The 21641-nt window shown below is 41.8% G+C and overlaps 1 protein-coding gene across 2 annotated transcripts; it reads left to right on the forward strand.

Moving 5' to 3' along the window:
• The first annotated feature begins 7885 nt into the window (after window positions 1-7885).
• Window positions 7886-20388, forward strand: LOC311226316 (uncharacterized protein). Of its 2 annotated transcripts, XM_084311733.1 has the most exons (3): window positions 7886-8360; window positions 17837-18486; window positions 19987-20388. In XM_084311733.1, the coding sequence occupies exons 1-3, from the start codon at window positions 7952-7954 to the stop codon at window positions 19993-19995; spliced, it is 1068 nt and encodes a 355-aa protein (XP_084167859.1). In that variant the 5' UTR covers window positions 7886-7951; the 3' UTR covers window positions 19996-20388. The 2 variants fall into 2 exon arrangements, with proteins under 2 accessions (XP_084167859.1, XP_084167858.1); XM_084311732.1 differs by lacking the exon at window positions 19987-20388 and having other exon boundaries at window positions 17837-19833.
• The last annotated feature ends 1253 nt before the right edge of the window (window positions 20389-21641 follow it).

Here is a 21641-nt window from a genome sequence, read left to right on the forward strand (position 1 = left end):
CGTCTGCACCATGGGTCTCTGACTGTCTCAGTCCTGTAGAATGGACATAGAGTCATATAGAGCAGGTATCATATAGAGCAGGCATTCTCAAAGTGCGGCCCTCAGAAACATTCATGGCGGCCCGCGATGACCTAACCTGTAAACACATGCATTACATTCGGTCCAGTTCCAATACAGTTTTAAACCAACCTACACCGTCACACAGCACTTTGCTTTTAAGAAGGTAAGCTGGCTAAGATGTCAAGTTAGGCATTACAGCTTGTTGGAAGCTTGCTAGGCTACTAGTTGCTTGGCAACTAGGCATCGCATGAGTCGTGTATGTCTGACAAGATGCATACTTTGACTTGAAGACTTGGAGAACCCCTGATATAGTAGGAAGGTCAAAGTTTTTCTGCTGTCAGTGGTAGAGCCAATATTTATTTAAATGGTAGCGCGTGAGAACACTCGTGCCTTGACTCGCTGCTTTGGCCGCATCGGATTCCTAATAGGTGACGGCACACCCGTCACTTTTTGGTTAAAAACGTCCAAACGGAAAAAGAATAATTCGATTTTCACGCGGTTGTAGTCGAGACTCTGGGGAACATTTGGATGCAAAAACCTCTCCTATGCAATTTGGACAGGCATTGTCATAAACCGACAAACACCATTGGTGTGCGATCGGCAGTTGGCTACAATTTGAGTGGTTGTTTGTTCTACCAATTGAAAGTATAATTTGGGACTTTGGCTTTTTGTGAGGGAAGTGGCCCCCGGAAATGTAAGGGCTGAAACCATAGACATATAAAGGCTAGATGACTCACCCACGCTGCTGGCCAATGGAGACCGATGTTGCCACATGGTCGGCCATCTTGCCACAGGCAGCACGCCCACTCATAACATGAATGTCTATGCTGCATGTACTATTGAAATAACCATAGCTTGCTAAATTTTCAACCGATTTTCAAACAGTTTGGTTTGTTATAAACGTCAGAGATGTAGTTATCATACTGTATACTTATAATGGACTTTCATATGAAAAAAGTTCAATATGTCCAAGCATCCTGAATCATAGCCACGTTAATAACGTTTGTAATAAACCAAACTGTTTGTAAATCGGTTGAAAATTTAGCAAGCTATGGTTATTTCAATAGTACATGCACCATAGACATTCATGTTATGAGTGGGCGTGCTGCCTGTGACAAGATGGCCGCCGGTGAACTACGCTGGAGACTCCGCCTTGCACCATCTAGTTATATATATCTATGGCTGAAACTGCGTTCTGGGCGGAGCTCCCATTTGATGACCTTACGGCAGAACGTTTGACCTCCCTAGATGTAGAGTCGTATAGAACGGATATCTCTCTTCAGTTCCTCATTCTCAAATGGCTTGCTACACTAAAGCCCTGTGCACATGCTGTGTTCTTTACTACTATACCTCAAATCCATTGTTTAACCCTTTCACTACCACACTACAGAAGGTTAACCGTCTGTAGTGTAGTAGTGAAAGGGTTAACCTTATGTAGTGAAAGTGTTAACCCTTTGTCGTGTGGCAGTGAAAGGGTTATCCTTCTTCTGTAGTGTTGCAGTGAAAGGGTTAACCTTTTGGTAGAGTGGTAGTGAAAAGGTTAAAAGTAACACACATCGTCATGGCAACACGCCATCTTAGGCCTCCTCACTCAGTACAGGATCAAGTCGACCAACTTTGGTTCCTATTCGTCAGTTAGATTCCAAATTATGGAAAAAATAGGGTCCATGTTAAAAAATACCTGAATTATCCTTTAATTTGAAAGGTGGCAAGAAGATGCACCATGTGTCATGCGATAAGGAACAGAGAATTACAGCCAAGATCTTTCCGTCTGCAGTGGGAGAAGTTGACCATGGCTGGTGCCAGGCCACCCTGAGCTGATGACTGAGCTTATGTAGAGGATAAGATAACCATCTGAAAACCATCTGAAGAGCAGAGGAACATCAGGCACAAGCACAACCTGTCTCACTGCCCCTGAAAACAGGCACTGTCACTTCAAACCTTTATTTAAAATGTGAAAACAGACACCCAGCTCATTGTCACATTACATAGAATGGAACCACATAGCGTTTCCACTTTCAGTCAACGCTGTACATTGTGGCTCCAAACAATCAAAGCACATCCACCAACCAGTTCTGGTTTTACACTGTACACAGGTCAGGGGAGTATTGATCTGGGGTGTGTGTTGAAGATTAAAAGGCTAAAATAAAAGGGTTACTTTCCTAATGCAGACCAAGCTTGGGGTCAGTCAGGCTAGATGGGGTCCAAAGTTCCAATCCAGCATCATTGTGATGTAGGGCTGTCCCTGACTAAGGATTCGGATAGTCGACTATGATTGGCAGACATTTGCAGATAGCCGACTATTAGTTGACTATAAAAAAAAAGTATAATTTATCTTTATTTTTTTTATCATCATTCCATTTGGGCTGTGGGGGTGCTTAATGTCTGAAGGAGTCGACTGAAGGCTTCTTGTCCTCTGCAAAAGCATGCAATTGGTCCACTGATGGATACATCTTGATATTTGTCTAGTCTAGTAGTGTGTTCATTAGATGGGTGAAATCCTCTTTCAGTGCCTCTGTGCCTGTTTTCTTAGGCAGTTAGCCTCTGGTATGCGTGCCATTAGCGTTAGCCACGCGTCTAGGCCTCTTTTCTTTTGGAAAGAATGAAAAAAAAAAAAAAAAAAATTTAAATATTTTTTTAAATTTTTTAAGTGTTTGTATTCGACCAAGAGGTTGGCAGTCGACTACGGCTCCTTTCGACCGATTAGTCCACTATTCGACTAATAGGGGTCAGCCCTATTGTGATGTAAGAGGGTAGCTTTCCAATAAGAGCTTTTATAGATAGACAAATACCACTGTTTATTTCGCCTCTCTGCCAGAGACCAACCCACCTTATCATACAGGATACAATGGTGAGTACCATAACTATCGCCTGTAATACATCTGAGGGTGGAATGATGGAATGTCTAGGGGTTTAAAGGAACATGCAAACATGGGAAATTCCCTTATCGTCTTAAGACGATAGGTAGGTCCAGCTAGCCTTGCTGTTGGCCAAAAACACCTCTCCCGGAGTTTTATTCTAGGCTAGCCGGTTCATATCCGCTTCCATTCATTTGTGCTAAGCTAGGCTAGCTTGCAGCTGGATGGCTTTCTACAGAATGCACAGAGGAAATTGGTATCTATCTTCTTGTCTCACTGGAGAAGACGGTAAGCACATTTCCCATAATGCTTTGTGAGTGGATGGACATGAAAACAGTTACCAGCTCACCTAGTGTTTTACACATGGTAAAGGACACAGCATGTGTAACCGCCCACAACATGGCTTCCGGCATGTGTACCCTCTCATAAGATGGCTGTCGGCATGTGTACCTGCCCACAAGATGGCTGCCAGCATGTGTACCTGCCGCTTCATTACTTCAGGCAACCTTCTTGCCTAGCACGCCCCCGCGGCGACGCGGCAGCGGCGCGCAGGTTGCCGCACGCAATCCCCCCTGTTCCCCCCTGCGGTCCAGTTGGTGACAAGTTCGAATCACTTCCATTTTTTTTTTTTTTTTTTTTTTAACGTTTAATTAATTTATCGCCTCTCTATATAAACGTAACTAGCGTCTGTCTTTCTTTCGCCGGTTAAGTTTAGGCATTCTTTTGGAGTTGGTTATGGTTAGGGTTAAGTTTAGGCATTCTTTCGGAGTTGGTTAAGGTTAGAGTTTGTCTTAGAGCATGGCAATATTTCTTTCGCCGGTTAAGTTTAGGCATTCTTTCGGAGTTGGTTAAGGTTAGGGTTAAGTTTAGGCATTCTTTCGGAGTTGGTTAAGGTTAGGGTTAAGTTTAGGCATTCTTTCGGAGTTGGTTAAGGTTAGAGTTTGTCTTAGAGCATGGCAATATTTCTTTCGCCGGTTAAGTTTAGGCATTCTTTCGGAGTTTGTTAAGGTTAGGGTTAAGTTTAGGCATTCTTTCGGAGTTGGTTAAGGTTAGGGTTAAGTTTAGGCATTCTTTCGGAGTTGGTTAAGGTTAGAGTTTGTCGCAGAGCAAATTCGAACTTGTCACCAACGCACCGCAGGTTCCACAGCAAGGCGGCGAACGAGTTGAGCTAACCGTCTATGTGAAAAGAGGGGGGATTACGGCTGCATAATGCCGCGGCAGAGCTCCGCTGCTCCGCGGTGCCGTTGTCGCGGGGGCGTGGCTAGGCGCAAGTTGGTTGCCTAACATGTTGACGCGTACCTACCTGCCCACATGTGTACCTGCCCACAAGATGGCTGCCACAGAATTCTTCATAATGCTGTGATGAAAGTTACCGTTGTTTTTGTGTCACGGTATGATATTTTAACTGTACGATTATAGAACAATTACCACTGCTTCATCCTATTATGATTATTTTCCGTTAATTTATTTGGTGACATAAAAAAAAATTAATCAAGAATTGTATTGTATTTTTCAGGTTTTTCTTGGTCCTGTCAAAATGTACTTTGACACCCAAGTTTTAATGATGTCAGAAATCAGAATATTTCTTATGTAGCTAATAAACGGAAGTTTAATTGTCAACTGTCGTAACCAGCTACATTTTTATAGTGTAAATGAGTCACACTGGCAAACAAACAATTATAAGACCTCTGGATGGATGGAGCTTTTTAAAACTGAAAGTACTTGATGGACGTGTAACACTACCGTTCCTGCCTTGTTGCCTTTGGCTAACGTTTACATGGCGGCTTGCTACGTTGATTTTAAGTGACAGTTTCATAAACAAAATCACATTCACCCATTCACTGGAAGCGGAGGCAACCATGCAAGGTGCAAACCTGCTTATCAGGAGCAGTTAGGGGGTTAAGCGCCCTGGTTCATAACCTTTCCCTCTGCCCTTTTAGTTTTCACAGCTCTGAATGTCTCAATGAATAAACAAATCATTGCATTTATATAACTCTTCTAGACACTCAAAGCGCTTTACAATGTAGTGTGGAAATCTCTGTATTATCAACTAACTGGAGCACACTATTGCCTTGTCTCCATTATGTTCAACCTGGCTGGGGTTATCTATGGTCTAGCATGGTATGGTATGGTTGTGTTTGTGTCTCCATTAGCTATGTTCAGTGTGGCTGGGGCTAGCCATGGTTTAGCATGATATGGTTGTGTTTGTGTCTCCATTAGCTATGTTCAGCCTGGCTGGGGCTAGCCATGGTCTAGCATGGTATGGTACGATTGGGTTTGTGTCTCCATTGTGTTTCTTAAAACTCAAAATTCTAAATTCACACCACCAACTGTGGTACACAAGCTAAAACATGATGATACAGTCCCAGACAGTTTGGCCAGGTTGTGAAAGGTGTCTGGTTTTGAAGAGTGCAGTGTCATGCAAACATAAGGCTAAATTCAACAATTGAGCTTAGCGGAAACAAATATCGAAGCTCTCTAGAGACCATGAGATCTGGTCCAGTGACGAGGATGCACTGATTGACACACCTGCACTTGAATGGATCAAGGGGGAACATTTTGTGAAGTTTGTCTATTGGTCCGTTGTTGACATTTGTGTTGGGAAAATAAAGATAGATTATCTTATAGTCGTCATCGGCTGATCATCAGCCGCTGATGTTGGCTGAATGTTATCTTATCAGTCTATTATAGATCTATAGATAGATATAGATATTTTTATTTGTCCACTTTCATGGACATTTGTCTGGCTCCACCATGGTTGCAATGAACAAGGCGACACAGTACAAACACCATACAGGCACAAAATACATTGGCCCCAAACAGCCCAATACATATAAACAACAACAACAAAAACACAGACAGAGCTTCAGGTACCTATCCAGTACCATTGTTAAAATTTTTATCTTAAGAATCCATCAGAGCAATGGCCTGTGGGATGAAAGACTTCTTAAATATGTTTTTTTGGGGCTAGAGGAACTCTATAGCCGAGCGCCTTCCAGGTGGAAGCTTGTCAAACTCACCATGAAGGGGATGGAAAGGATCAGACAATATTTGCTGAGCCTTGTCCCTATTCTGAAATACATATAACTCAGACAATTGTTTTTGTGGTTTCCCTAACTTTACTTTATCATTCTTTGTTGCTTTTGGTCATTGTATCTAGAGATTAATTATTATTTGACCATGACAGATGGTCAAAGGTGCTATAGATAACATTCAGTACCAGGCAGCATGTCATTTATCCAATCGGATGCATTCCATGTTGGGAAATGGGAAGTAAGGAGGGGATATATGCCTGCAACATGTAAACAACATACATTTTGGACCTGCAACATTATTTTTAAATTATGTTATTTATTTTGTTTTAAATTATTACTCGACATCATTTGTTTTTTTATCTATAGTTGTCAAATGTTTTAACAGTGTACTGAGCAAGGAACCTATAAAACATAGTGTACTGTAGATGGATATTTTATAGTTTCCTTGGTACGTACTTGACACGTACTTGACTTCTATTTTATACTGGCTATACTTATTTTATTATCTATTTTTGCCTAGCACAGTATCTGGAGCGAAACAGAAAGAAGCATTTTGTATTTAAGCATTACATCACACGCAGGAGTGGTTTGTGACCAATAAACCATGCCTAGGGGTGGTTGTTAGGCCCGAGGCGCAGCCGAGGGTCGTTAGACCCCCCTAGGCATGGTTTATTGGTCACAAATCACGACTGCACGTGGTGTAAAGCTTTTATACAACTGCCAGATTCATCCAACCTTATTTCTATACAATAAACACACATTAATCGAAGATTTATTGAAAAAACCATCCGCCAGAAAAAGTAGTTCCCACAACTCCATGTGGAAGCAGCTTGAAGTGCATCCAACCAAACTAACACATCCAACTGTGTATTATTGGAATGATTGAGAGAAGTTGCCTCATGTGGAAGCAGCTTGAAGTGCATCCAACCAACTAACACATCCAACTGTGTATTATTGGAATGATTGATTGAAAATTTATTAAAACGTTTTCTTTGCCCTATAGGAAAAAAACGTTTTCTTCGCCCTATTTTTTTATTTATTTCTTTTAGCCTAAACTTAACCAGTTGGAAACCAGGGGTACAGTAATAAAATTAGCAATCAACCAATCAATCAATTCAATAGACCATGCTCACTTAAAACAGCGCTGCTTCTCTCTCAGTCTGACTCCCCTGCTGTTGCAGACAGGAGTGTGTGTGTGTGTGTGTGCGTGTGTGTGTGTGTGTGTGTCACAGTGTGTGTGTGCGTGTGTGTGTGTGTGTGTGTGTGTGTGTATGTGTGTGTGTGTGTTTGTGGGTACGCCAGCGTCGGACAGTGTGAGAGAGAACGCTGCAAGAAAGTAGGAAGGAAGAAATTTAAATCAATCAATTAATCTATCAATCAATCCGCGATTTTTCTTTTGTTCTAGATTGAGTCAAGACCCATCAATTACATCATCCAACATTGTTTAAAATACTAACACGTTCCCCTTGACAGAATCGCTTTATATTTAGTCGTTATGACGCTATCAACATATCCATTTGTTAAAGATTATTGTCCGCCATCTTGTTTTTTCCGACGGAGTGATCCGGCGGAGTGATGTGATTCGGTGGTGGGCGGGTCCTGGGACCAGGAGCGTGGATTATGAAGGATACATACGTGTAAATGGACTGTTTCAGCCAATCAGAATAGAGAAATTTGCATGCCGTTGTATAAAAAAGTATTCTGTACTTCTGTATGACAACTAATAAAGAAACTTGAACTTGAGAGAGCCTCGTTGACGCTGCTCTGACTTGAACTCTCCACTCCAGCAGGTGGCGGTAAAACTCGACATGTGTCTTTGCTACTGCGCTCCTGACAAGAAACATCCACTCGTTGATACGGAAGTCTGTCTTGAGAGCAAAACGATGCTAACAAACCCATAGATATCTATAGAACACTATATATCTATGAACAAACCGACGTGCGTCGTGCGGATAGTTTCCTCCGTGGTTGCGGCGGGATTTTATTGACGAATAAAAAATGTCCAAAACGCAAATGTTGCGAACGCTAATCGACGAGCGGCTAACCTCGACTGCCGTAGAGGTGTTCGAGATCTTAGGAAGAACAATAGTAGAATATGAAGAGGAACTTTCCATCTCAAAGCTGGAGATTGACAGACAATGTAGACTGTTGTTGGACGTGTCGCTGTTGAAACCACACATAAAAGTAGAGAACAACACGGGGGACCTTATTGTCATACAGATGTCCAAAATACAAATGTTGAGACGGGTGATCAACGAGCGGCTGACCTGGGCTGCGGGAGAGATATTTGAGATGTTTGGAAGAACAAGAGAGGAATATGAAGAGGAACTCTCCATCTCAAAGCTGGAGATTGACAGACAACGTAGACTGTTGGACGTGTCTTTGAATCCCCAGTTGGAGAACATAGGTGTGTAAAGAGTTGTACTGCTATGCTATTACCTAACGTTAGACACATAACGTTATGCCTGTTTGATCCAGATACAAGCAGCTCTAGAGACGTATATAAACAGGCCATTACAACTTTAACATGGACGGAAACCACTTAGTGATTGATTGAATGAATGAATGAAAACTTTATTTAACAGATTGCAGAATGGGTACAATACAGTACGGCTCAATACACACAATTGTTAAGGTGATGCAGACCAGAGAAAGACTTCGTCTTGTTTACATCAGGGTCCCCCATTTTCAATCCATAGTGAATTGAAAATTGATTTAGCTGATATCAGCTAAAACACACTCCATATAAACCTATGAACAAAACATTTGTTAACCAATTGGGGGACCCTGATGTCCTCGTCATAAATAGATCATGTGAAATGTTTTGTGGTGCTGGAGTTAACTCATTTCATGCTCTGCTGAGACACCTGATGTACAAATGTATCTGTCGTCTGAATGTGTCTCAGAACAGGATCATGCTGTTGCTGACTCAACCTAGTCTCAACCTAGTGACATCAAGTTCCAGTCCTGTATCTGGAAATAATATTGGTACAGCAGTGCCCTGTTGTAGAGCTGCTATTGGCTTATGTTTTTATTTATTGTTTGTGATGCAATTTGTTGATTGTTTGTGTGTTTTTTTTTATTACTCCGTGGACCCTGTGTCTGTTAAGATGATGTTCAAGTTCAAGTTTCTTTAATAGTTGTCATAAGTACAGAATACTTTTATACAAAATGCTTCTTACTGTTACGCTCCAGAGACTGTGCAAGACAAGATAAGTATGAAATAAAATAACATAGTATAGCATGTGAATTAGAAGTAAAAAAAAATGGGATCACAGTGTTCAGTATAGACATATGTACAATGTTCGATGCAGAATAGACGTAACTGAGTTACCATATAATATACAATACTATGCAGTGTACTAATATACAATACTATATAGTGCAAGGCAGAAATGGGATGAGGTGCAATTTAGGTACAATTTACAGTAGGTGTACGAGTTGTAGTGCAAATCCTTTATCAATAAATATAAAGTGTGTTTGTGTGATCTAAAGTGTGGAGAGTGGGTGCTGCAGTGTGTTGTTTGTTTAAGTGAGTGAGTGTGTGCGTGTGGGTGTGTGTGCTGTGTGCATTTGATGGTTGTTGCATAGTGTTTATTATTCGTTTAGCAGCCTGATGGCCTGATGATGATCAATACAGACATTATTAATTAATGTTGCTTCTTTTTCAAATGTAGCCGTGGAAGTAAAGACCCTAACCCTATCAAAACAGCAGTCAAAGTGTATATTTTCAGCACAACGTTTGTTTACCAATGATTTTAAGTGTTTATTATAGCGAAATATGAGTTTCTCTGAATAATGTGAATTCTCTGTGCATTGCATCGGAAAAAGGCGTGGAGTCATGTGAGGAAATGACTAAATTCAGATTTAGCACTGCCATTGGAAAGAGGAGATTTATTTGACCCTATCCATAGATGTATGACTTGGCCATAAAAAGGTCATTTATAGGCCTGATTCTATATTCAAATTGCATTATATTTCCGGATGGTAAAATTCAGTACTGTATCTACATAAAAAAAATAAAAAATCATCTCCCCTTTATTCATCTGCTTAGATTTTTTTGTACACTTGATCTCAAGAAGGTGCTGAATGAGCTCAGTGAATGAAATTCCTCCGAGCTCAATGTTAGCATGTTGTTGTTCACCGTCAAAGATGAAAAGAAATATTATAATTAATATTCTGCTTTGTTTCATTACAATTTACTCAAGCATAGTAACAGACACAATATGTCTGGGAATACATTTCCCGAGGTCCATAGATGTCGCTAGATACCAAGAACATGCAAATTGACCTTGTAGAAGTGGAGCAGTCTTCCATTTAATTAGGCATGTACTTTTAGGCAAATTTTCAGAAAATATGGCTGCAGTTTAACTCTTTAAGCGCCACCGACTTTCCCCATCTGTACCACCTGGTGCCAGCGTTATTGACCATTTGAGCGATGTTTGCAGACCCACGTGTGTTCTGTATTATAGCTATGGAGACAATAGTATGGCTCATTTGACAGGCATTGTTCCTAGTCCATTACTGACTAATCAGTTCATTTCTACACACTGTAGTTTGTTACACGCTAAACATCTGCCCTTTCCAAAAGAATCCAGTGTTTTTTCATAGATTGCGATATGACGCGTTATATGCAATATAAGCCCAAATCGTTCTGGTTGATCGCCTGAAACCACAAATAAAAGGTATATACCATGTACACATGTGTCTTCACAAAATCATAAAGGGGGGGGGGGGGGGGGGTCGTTCTAACTAGAAACTGCGATCGTGTTTGTCAAGCATGTTTTACGTCCGGTAAAACACGACACTGTGGGACTTCCGGTATGAGAGCAGACGGGTAACACACGTGCGGTGGAGCTCCTGGTCAAATGAGCGAAAAAACGGATAAATAGAGACCCGAAAAGTGATTAAAAATAAAAGATGCACACGAGAAGTAAGGAAGAGACAACGATTGTGAAGGAAAGAGAAATGGAGAACACACGAGAAGAGGAGAACTTGAAGAAACAGAGCCCCCGAAGCGACAGGCGGAAGAAGGGGGAGGTCCCGCTGAGGCAGACACGGGAATGCCAGGATGGGCCGTGGTCATGCAGGCCGGGATATTGGAGACCATAACAGCGACGATAAAACTGAACACGGACACGATAAGGAACGATATTGGGAAGTTACGGGAGGAATTGAGGAAGGAACAGGAGGACTTCAGAGGTGAAATGAATACAGAACTCAAAAGGGTGGATGAGAAGATGGCGGAACAGGACAGAAACGTAACAGAGTTACAGACTAGAACGGCGCAAACGGAGGAATGGAACACAGAAATACACGAGGTGTTAACGTGTGCGATTCAAAAACAAGAACAGATGGAGACAAAGATATCGGACATGGAGGGGAGGTCACGGAGAAATAACATCAGAATATGGGGATTGAAAGAAGGAGTCGAAGGGGAATCGGTGATCCAATATGTGGAAAAGCTTATCAAGGAACAACTGGAGGAGACGGGACTGGAAAAAATGGAGATACAGAGGGCCCACAGGGCGTTGGCTCCGAGACCAAAACTGGACAGACCTCCGAGGGCGGTGATTATTAACTTTCTGAGGTTTGAGATTAAGGAATTGATACTCAGAACCGTGTGGACCAAGAAGATAGAAATTGAGGGGAAAAGACTGTCGTTTGATCACGATTACTCGACAGCGGTAGCAATAACACGCAGGTCCTACGCGGGACTGAAGAGAATTCTGAAAGGAAACGGAATGAAATTCCAATCACCCATGACCTCGCTAAGGATTCACTGGAAGGAAGGGACGGTGACGTACGCGACGGCGCGGGAGGCGGCGGAGGAGATGAGGCGACGGGGGATGCAGATGGCGGAGGACGGAGAAGGAAGGGGACAGGAGGGCCAGACGCTGAGCCTGCAGCAGAGAGTGGAGAAAGCATGCAGATGGACCAGAGTAGGAGATCGAAACCCGGGAGAGGAGGGAGGAGAGAGGAGAAGGCCGAGGTGAGACGTGACAGACCGAAGGCGGAGACGGACGAGGAGGCCAGAGACGGAGAAGGAGGGGAGAGGAGGCGGGAGGAGACGAATGGATGAGTACACGCACAAGAGATTGAAAAAACTATCCAAATAGAGACAAAATATAGAAACTGAAATAACATATACATAAACACACATTCCCAGGTAGAGGCAGGATATAGGAACGAACATAACGTATACATGGACACATAATACACATGCTGATGGAGGAAATAAATGGAAATATAATTAGGTATGATAGACGGAACACAGAACATATTGAAACAAATACATAGACACACGCTGCGAGTAACACAGTTGGAAGGGATTAAGGGGATAAATGGACATCACATAGAAAATAGAGGGGAGGAAAAGAAAGTAAGAAGGGGTACACAGAACTTAGACACCACACACGGGTTTGGGAGGAAGGAGGGACATTGGAACATATGAGCCACATTGAGAGGGACCTAGGAAATGGGGGTCTTTGATCAGAATGAAGGACAGAGCGCTTTTGACCAGGAGCTTGACAGCAATAAAAACAGTAAGAAGGCTGGACAAATATGACGAGCGGTTGGGGGTAAAGGTTTCAAACCCCCAAGCCGTCAGGAGGAGGCCTCTCACTAGGAGAGCAATTACTCCTCACCCACCAGCAGGGGACAGGGGGGGACACAGGGACCCCCCGAACGCCTTGGGAGCACTTTATGTAAAGTTTATGTTTTTTATTTATGTTAATCATTATATGTATTCGGTGAAGAGAGCGGAGGCTACAACCGGAGGGGGGAAGGAATGTGACATGGGGGGGGGGACTGACAGACGAAAGAAGAAGAAAGATGACAATGGTTAAAGGTATAAAAATGATGTCGTTAAACGTTAATGGAATGAATAATACGATAAAGAGGGGCAAAGTGATGTTGAAATGTAAAAAAAGTGAGATGGAAGTGATTTTTCTGCAGGAGACACATTTGGTAGCACAGGATCGAAGAGATTTGGATATGAAAATGCATACTATAGTTCCTTTAAACGGAACCTGAGGAGAGGAGTAATCACGTTAATCAAAAACAGTCAAATTTGAATTGATCAAGGAAGTAAGAGACAAGGAGGGAAGGTTTGTTCTGGTGAAGGGAAAAATGGAGGGTCAAATGATTACGTTAGTGAATGTTTATGCACCCCCAGAGAGTGAGAGGGATTTATGAGACCATTTTTGATATGATAGTGATGGAACTAGAAGGGATATTGATATGCGCGGGAGATTTTAATGTAGTACTGAATCACGACCTAGACACCACAAGTACTAGAAAAGGACGGGCACCAATCAGTAGATATATGAATATTCAGATGACGGAAATGGGAATTACAGATGTTTGGAGGGGGATGCACGCCATGGACAGGGAATACACACATTACTCACACCCGCACGTGACATATGCGAGAATAGACTACTTTTTGATGACGACGGGGGACAGTTACAGGGTACGGGAGAGCAGAATAGGAGTAGCGGACATATCGGATCACAGTGCCATATATCTGACAGTAGATCTAGAAGGGAGACGGAGGAACACGATCTGGAGACTAAATGTAGGAATATTAAATAACAAGGGGGTGGTGAGTCAGATCAAGGAGGAGATAGCCAGGTATAAGGAAGAAAATGACAACGGGGCGGTAGATCCGAACATTCTATGGGACACACTGAAGGTGGTGATAAGGGGGAAATTGATGGAGAAGACAGCAATGCTGAAGAAGGCCAGAACGGAGACATATCACAATCTGATAGGGAAGCTGAAGAAGCTAGAGGGGAGACACCAGATATCAAAAGAACAGGAAACGCTCTGAGAAATCAAAGAAGTAAAGGCCAGGATAAATAGGGAATTATTGACGGAAATAGAAAAGAAAGCGAGGTTCATGAAACAAACGTACTATGAAGGGGGACCAAAAGCGACCAGACTGTTGGCTAGGAGAATTAGGACGCAACAGAAGTTGAACACGATACACACAATAAGGGATACAAAGACTAATGAAATATTGAGAGACCCAGCTGAAATAGAGAGGACATTTAGAGAATACTATGAGAAACTATACACACAGCCAAAAGCAGCGGGAGAAGAGGAAATAAAAGCATATCTGGAGAAGCTAGAGTTACCATCGATAGGGAAAGAACAGAATGAAGAATTAAATAAAATAATTACGGAACGAGAACTGGAAGAGGCAATTAGTAGAGCTAAAAACAACAAATCTCCGGGGAGCGACGGATTCCCATCGGATTCTACAAGACATTTAGAACGGAATTAGCACCCATGTTAGGGGCGGCGTTCAGACACACGATGGAAGAGGGCAAAATGCCCCCCTCGTGGAAGGAAGCCATAATCACCACGATACCGAAGGAAGGGAAGGATAGAGAATTATGTAGTAGTTTCAGACCTGTGTCCATACTCAACGTGGATTACAAGATGTATACATCGATAATATCAAAGAGATTTGAGACGTTTATGCCAGACATTATAGATGAAGATCAAACTGGATTTATTAAAGGGAGACAGACACAGGACAACGTGAGAAAGACATTACACATAGTAGAGGAGATACAAAAACAAGGTGGTAGCGCGGTACTGATTAGCCTAGATGCAGAAAAAGCATTCGACAGTGTGAGCTGGACATTTTTATATAAAACATTGATGAGGTTTGGACTGAACGGGAGGGCGATGAAGATGATCAAGGCGCTATATCAAGAACCGACAGCGAGGGTTAAGGTGAATGGCAGCCTGACGGATAGAATCAGATTAGAGAGGGCTACCAGACAGGGATGTTGTCTCTCACCAACGCTCTTCGCCGTTTTCATAGAACCACTGGCACAACTGATCAGACAGACCGAGGACATCAAGGGAGTAAGGATAAAGGGAACGGAATATAAACTAGGCCTATTTGCGGACGACGTGATAGTATACATGAGACAACCAGACAAGAGCTTCCCGGCACTGATGGATCTACTGAAGGAATATGGCCACTACTCAGGATACAAACTAAACGTGACAAAGACACAGACCTTAGCATGGAACTATACCCCAACGACGGAAATTAGGGAACAGTACGGGATAAGATGGGACATGGACAAGATTAAATACTTAGGGGTGAACATCACGAGAGGGGTGGGGAAACTGTTTGAGGCGAACTATACACAGATAAATCAGAACATCAAGAGAGACTTAGAGAGATGGACAGTAATGCCCTTGGACTTCAATTCAAGAATAGAGGTCATTAAAATGAACATACTATCAAGGTTACTGTACCTGTTCCAGTCACTACCGATACAAATACCACAGAATCAATTCAGGGAGTGGGACAGACTGATATCGAGGTTCATATGGGCGGGGAGAAGACCACGGGTCAGATATAAAACACTACAACTACCAAAGGAAGAGGGAGGGATGGCAGTACCCAGCCTACAAGATTATTATTATGCAGCGCAACTGAGAGCAGTGACGTGCTGGTGTAACGACAAATATGAGGCAAGATGGAAAGACATTGAAAAAGAAGGGGAGGGATACAAGGTACAAGCTCTGGTGGGAGATAGGGAACTGTTCAAAGAAAAAGAGGGACTGTTAGATCCTATCACCAAATGCACCTTGACCATATGGAACAGAGTAGTAAAAACACACAAATTAGAGAAGCAGTCAGGGGTTCTGAGATGGATAGCACATGACAAGAGATTCAAACCAGGGAGGCTGGACCATGGATTCAGAAGCGATATGCAAAATGATAGAGAAGGGGGAAATGCAAACACTACAAAAACTAAAGGAGAAATTTGGACTAGAAAACAAGGACCACTTCAGATATCTACAGATTAGAGATTACTATAATAAAGAAATAAGAGGGGACAAGGAAGAAGAACAGAATGGAATAATTAGGATGATAGTAAGGGCATACGAAGGAGGGAAAGGAAGGGTAATATCAGCACTGTACCGGGCTATAATGACCAGCAAGGGACACACGACTAGGGATGGGTACCGAATTCGGTACTTTTGAGGTACCGAACCGAAACACGTCGGTACTACCGAGTATCGAATCAAGTGAGAAACCGATTTTTTTTTTTTTTTTTTTTTTTACTTTTTTCTTTTCATGTCAACGTTCACAGGCACAATATATGCTTACTTAGGATTTGACTTGATTCAACAACAAAGCAGTCGGAGCAATGACAAGCCGAAAACTGTCGAAATTGTAGTTATTTGAAGTTTGGATTTTTTTTTTACGACTGAGGTAGGTAAATTAAATTTCTTGAGACTAAAGTACCGAAAAAAGGTACCGTTGGGTACCGGTATCGATTCACAGGTACCGGTATCGGTTCAAATGTGAAAGGTACCCATCCCTACACACAACCGATTATATAAGGGAGAAATGGGAGAGAGAACTAGAGATAGGAATAACAGGGAAGGAATGGGGGAACATATGCGAGGTGCAACATTCAACAACAGGATCGAGGATATGGAAAGAGTTTGGATGGAAAAACATAATCAGATTCTTTATAACCCCAGAGCTGAAGGGAAAATATGCACCAACACAAAGAGCATGCTGGAGGATGTGTGGGAAGGAGGGGGCAAATCACACGCACATATTCTGGGGATGTCAGAAGCTGAAGGGGTATTGGGAGGAGATAGGGGAGGCAATGATCAGAATATTAGGATACGGGTTACCACAAACGGGACTGGTGCTTTACTTAGGGGACCTGACACACGAGGGAATACAAGGGGGGGACAAATATTTAATAAAGATAATGTTGATAGCGGCCAGAAAAGCAATAACAAGACTGGTACAAAGAAGACCCACCGACAATAGCACAATGGGTAGGAATAGTAGAGGAGATACAGGATATGGAGAGGATAACACACATGCTGAGGTTACAGGAAGAGAAATTTGGAGAAAGATGGGGAAAGTGGGAGGATTACAAGGGGAACGAAAACGACATCACAGAGGAGGAACCAAATACAACACAAGAGGACGAAGGATAAAGGAGGAAAGAAGCTCAAGGGGGGTCTCTGAACCCGTGTCACACACCTTTGCTTTAGTTAGTTTTTTCTATTATTATTTATGTTGGGTATGACAATTATTTTATGATTTTTGTACTGTATTATTTAGGTCTGTTGAACAGTGTTGTTTTATGATATGTTTAATTTTAATTTCATGAAAGTACCCATTATATGTATGTCGTTAAGTTATGGATGTCAATATAAATGTTATGTTGTATGTCCATAAATGTTAAATAAAAATGTAAGTTTAAAAAAAAAAACACAACACTGATTGTTACAAAAACATGTTTCAGGTTCGGTAAAATAGACATAGAATATACCTTACCTTAGCCAGAAGGTATTCCAAAAAGAATAGTTCTCAGTGATCGCATCGCCATTGCGATTACCTGTGTATATGTCTATACTCGTGTATACGGGAAATAGGCTTCAGGCAACAAAATCCCGAGGCGATCGCTCTGTCGCTCAGACTCCGAGGAGGAGGGGCCCTTCAAAAAAATAATAGAATAGGTGTATCCACACCAAGCTATTCTAGTTCAGAAGGTAGGCGATACTGCCACCTGGTGAGATTCGATCGTCATTGCAATTCCAACGTAGGCAGATGAGCCAGGGAGACCTAGAGGGCTCCGGCTGACCGCATAGAACGGGGATCAAAGGAAAAATATGAAAACCCGAGAAATCTCGGGTATGGCGCTTGGCTCAACGCATGGCGAGATAACCCGCCTTATCTCGGGAATGGTGCCCAATGAGTTAAGAGGTTGACCGGTAATCACTAGAAGTTAAAGTTAGACTGGTATGGTCCTTTTTAAAAGCAATTGTGTTACCATAATTTGGAAGGCATATGTTTCAGGCTATTTTTCTTTTCAGTGTTCCCTGAGGAGCAGGAGAGGACCTCCAGTCTGAACCAGCAGCACCAGGAGAGGAGCTCCAGTCTGGACCAGCAGCACCAGGAGAGGAGCTCCAGTCTGAACCAGCAGCACCATGAGAGGAGCTCCAGTCTGGACCAGGAGCAACAGGAGAGGAGCTCCAGTCTGGACCAGGAGCAACAGGAGAGGAGCTCCAGTCTGGACCAGGAGCAACAGGAGAGGAGCTCCAGTCTGGACCAGGAGCAACAGGAGGTCCTACAGATCAAAGAGGAGCAGGAGGAGCTCCAGCCTGTGGAGAAGGAAGGAGAGCAGCAGGAAGATAACAGCATTCTGTTCACATTCTACAAGACCACCGGTGTGACGACAAGCCCACAGAGTTCTGGCACGCAACTGAGCGCCGCTGAAAGGCAGAGGCGCTACCGTGCCAGGCGTGACGCGGACGGACAGAGGAGACAGCAGTACTTGGAGAAAGAGAAAGAGAGGTGGAGGAAAGACGTGGAGACGGGGAAGAAGAAAAAGCAAAAAGACCTCAGTGTGAAAGCGCAGCGCGTCCAGCGCAAGAAGTGGAGAGAGGCTCGCAAGAAGAAGAGACATGAAGGATTCAACAGTCAGACCAGAACCGCCACTGGGCTCTCAACCTGGGACTTCGAGGTCAGAACAGAGGTTTAGGTTATTGAGGAATGCAAGTTAGTGTGAGCACAGATCATAAAGATATATTTAGTGTGAGCACAGATCCGAAAGATATAATAGTGTGAGCACGGATCATAAAGATATATTTAGTGTGAGCACAGATAAAGATATATTTAGTGTGAGCAGATCATAGATATATTTAGTGTCAGCACAGATCATAAAGATATATTTAGTGAGCACAGATCATAAAGATATATTTAGTGAGCAGATCATAAATATATATTTAGTGAGCAGACCATAAAGATATATTTAGTGTGAGCAGTGGCACAGATCATAGATATATTTAGTGTGAGCACAGATCATGGATATATTTAGTGTGAGCACAGAGATCATATATATATTTAGTGTGAGCACAGACCATAAAGATATATTTAGTGTGAGCACAGATCATAGATATATTTAGTGTGAGCACAGATCATAAAGATATATTTAGTGCGAGCACAGATCATAGATATATTTAGTGTGAGCACAGATCATAGATATATTTAGTGTGAGCACAGACCATAAAGATATATTTAGTGAGCACAGATCATAGATATATTTAGTGTGAGCACAGATCATACAGATATATTTAGTGTGAACACAGATCATAAAGATATATTTAGTGTGAGGTGAGCACGGATCATAAAAGATATATTTAGTGTGAGCACAGATCATAAAGATATATTTAAGGTAAAGGAACTATTGTACACAATGAACAGTGAAATAGACATAGGTATAATATGTAGTAATTACAAGGGTAAAACACTTTATAATAACAATAATTAGTAAGTAATTTATATCTATTACTGGGTAATTAATTACCCTCAAATAAGTTGCTACTGTGAAATAAATGATGAAAGTATGTATGTGGTTACAGTTAAGTGACGATATATTTATGTTTATATTAGTGCTTTCAGGCGATTAAACAAATTAATCTAATTAATTACAGGATTTGTAATTAATTAATCTAATTAATCGCATTTTTATCACATAACCATTTTAGGCCTGCTATTCTATATCCTATAATCATATTTCAAATTGCATGTGTCCGGATTGCAGAATTCAGTACTGTATCTACAAAACCTTCTGTTTAATCATCTTCCATTTATTAATTTGCTTAGATTTTTCAGGTCTGGTCAATTTTAGCATGGTGTTATTCAGTCAAAGATTAAAAAAAAAATTAAATAAAATTGAATTGATACAGTATTCTCATTTGGTTCATTACAATTTACTCAAGCCTAGTAACAGACACAGTATTTCTGACACTGTGAATACATTCCCTGAGATCCATAGATGTCCCTAGAATCAGATACCAAGAACATGCAAATGGACCATTTAAAAAAAAAGTCTGTAAATGTTTATTCTATGTTCTTATGGAATTCATGAGATTAAAAAAAAATTGCGATAATTTGCTGTGTAATTAATTAATCTAATTAATGCGATAAACTGACAGCCCTAGTTTATGTTTTTTCTTTTTAGGCAACGTGATCTTGGGAGAAGAAAGGTGCGGCATGGTGGCAGAGTACTGCTGCCTCACAGCAAGAAGGTCCTGGGTTCAAATCCAGTTCAGTGGCTCAGTGGTTAGCACTGTGTTGTTTGACAATTGATAACTTTTGTGGATGTGATCTCATCATGTCGCCACTCTGGTCCAGCTGCTCAGACCTCCTCACCGTGCTCTGGTCCAGCTGCTCAGACCTCCTCACCGTGCTCTGGTCCAGCTGCTCAGACCTCCTCACCGTGCCCTGGACAATGCTCAGCACTGGGCCCACAACGGTAATTTTCTCCTCTTTTGTATTGACATTTTCAAGAAGGTTTTTTTACAAAAGGAATCTGAAACTACTTGGAAGCCAGCCATGGCAAAGGTGCCCCAGGCGCTGTGGGCGGCACATTGAAGAGGACGGCCGACAGGCTCGGCAGCCAAGGAGTTGATATCCCCATTTCTGCCCCAAGTGTTGATGCATAAATTGTCCAATTGTGGAATGACCCAAATAGTTATATTAAGAATATACAGACTATACCTTTATGGCTGCGTTCAGGAGCACTGTGAATAAACATGGATCCAAACGTGTGAAATTATTTAACTTTTTCCCCTTCATTTGTGGTTCTTATTTATAAAACAGTATGAGTATATATAAGTAGTTAGTTACTTCCTCTTTGGGCAGATGTTTGACGGTGGACTTGCAGACAGAGTTTAGCAGGTCCTCCTCAAGTCGGAAATGTATCACGTGACCAAATCTTTTCTACACGGTGACAGCGTTCAGGTGTGCTAGGTCGTAAAGTCAGTACCGATCAGATGCAAGGTTGTTCAACCTTTCCATCTTGATGCAGGTGGTTTCAGTGATTTCTAGGAATCCCAGCATCATAACATGTCAACATAATTGTGATGTCTCATGATACGCCATGTTCCAAATAAAGCATATTTGTGCTACAAAAGGTGAAGGGTCAGTGAAAAGTCACAACTCGTAAACTCGGGTATCATGGAACCTGCCTGAATTTCACACGGTTGGCAGAGTAAAATTTTATCAGTAAAAATTTATCAGTACTAGCAGATTCTCTACCAACTACAGAGCTGCCTCTACACCTGTACATCTCACACTATATGGCTCAGCTCATAGACCTGGGAAGTCGCATGATAGTTCTAAGACCAACCTGGTTCCAGAAAACTTTTTGCCTATGATCTTAAGGTAGCTGGGTTTATACAGTTCCACGGAGTCAGCAAAGTTGAGCAGAATAAAATTAGATCTGCGTTTTAAAATTTGAGAAAAAGAAGAAAAAAGTAATGCGTACAAGAGTCAAGACTGCATACTTGGATGCACATTTGAAGACCAGTCTGGAGAAAACGTGTAGCTGAGAGGACGTTACCAAACCAAAATAGTCAAAGCAACAGACAGAATTAGTTAAACTTGAATTAATACCCCCAGGCTTTTATTTGCTTCAATCACTGAACTCACTCCACCTTTATTTGGGATTCTGCTTTTATTTGTTTTTGTTTTATGGTAGGTTACGTTATCAGGGGAAACTTTTAAAAGGATTTAATCTGTCAAACTTGAATATTAGATTTAGGAAAGTGATTCAGCCATGCATACATATTGATAATCGTTAAGGTGCTGTAAAATATGTATGTAGTGGTCATA

This window comes from Notolepis coatsorum (genome assembly GCF_963971535.1).
Source record: "Notolepis coatsorum genome assembly, chromosome: 4".
Classification (NCBI taxonomy): domain Eukaryota; kingdom Metazoa; phylum Chordata; class Actinopteri; order Aulopiformes; family Paralepididae; genus Notolepis; species Notolepis coatsorum.

Coding starts and splice junctions, on each gene's coding strand:
- LOC311226316 (XM_084311732.1), top strand. CDS start 7,952: ATGTCCAAAACGCAAATGTTGCGAACGCTAATCGACGAGCGGCTAACC. Junction 8,361..17,836: donor TCCCCAGTTGGAGAACATAG/GTGTGTAAAGAG, acceptor TTTTCTTTTCAG/TGTTCCCTGAGGAGCAGGAG.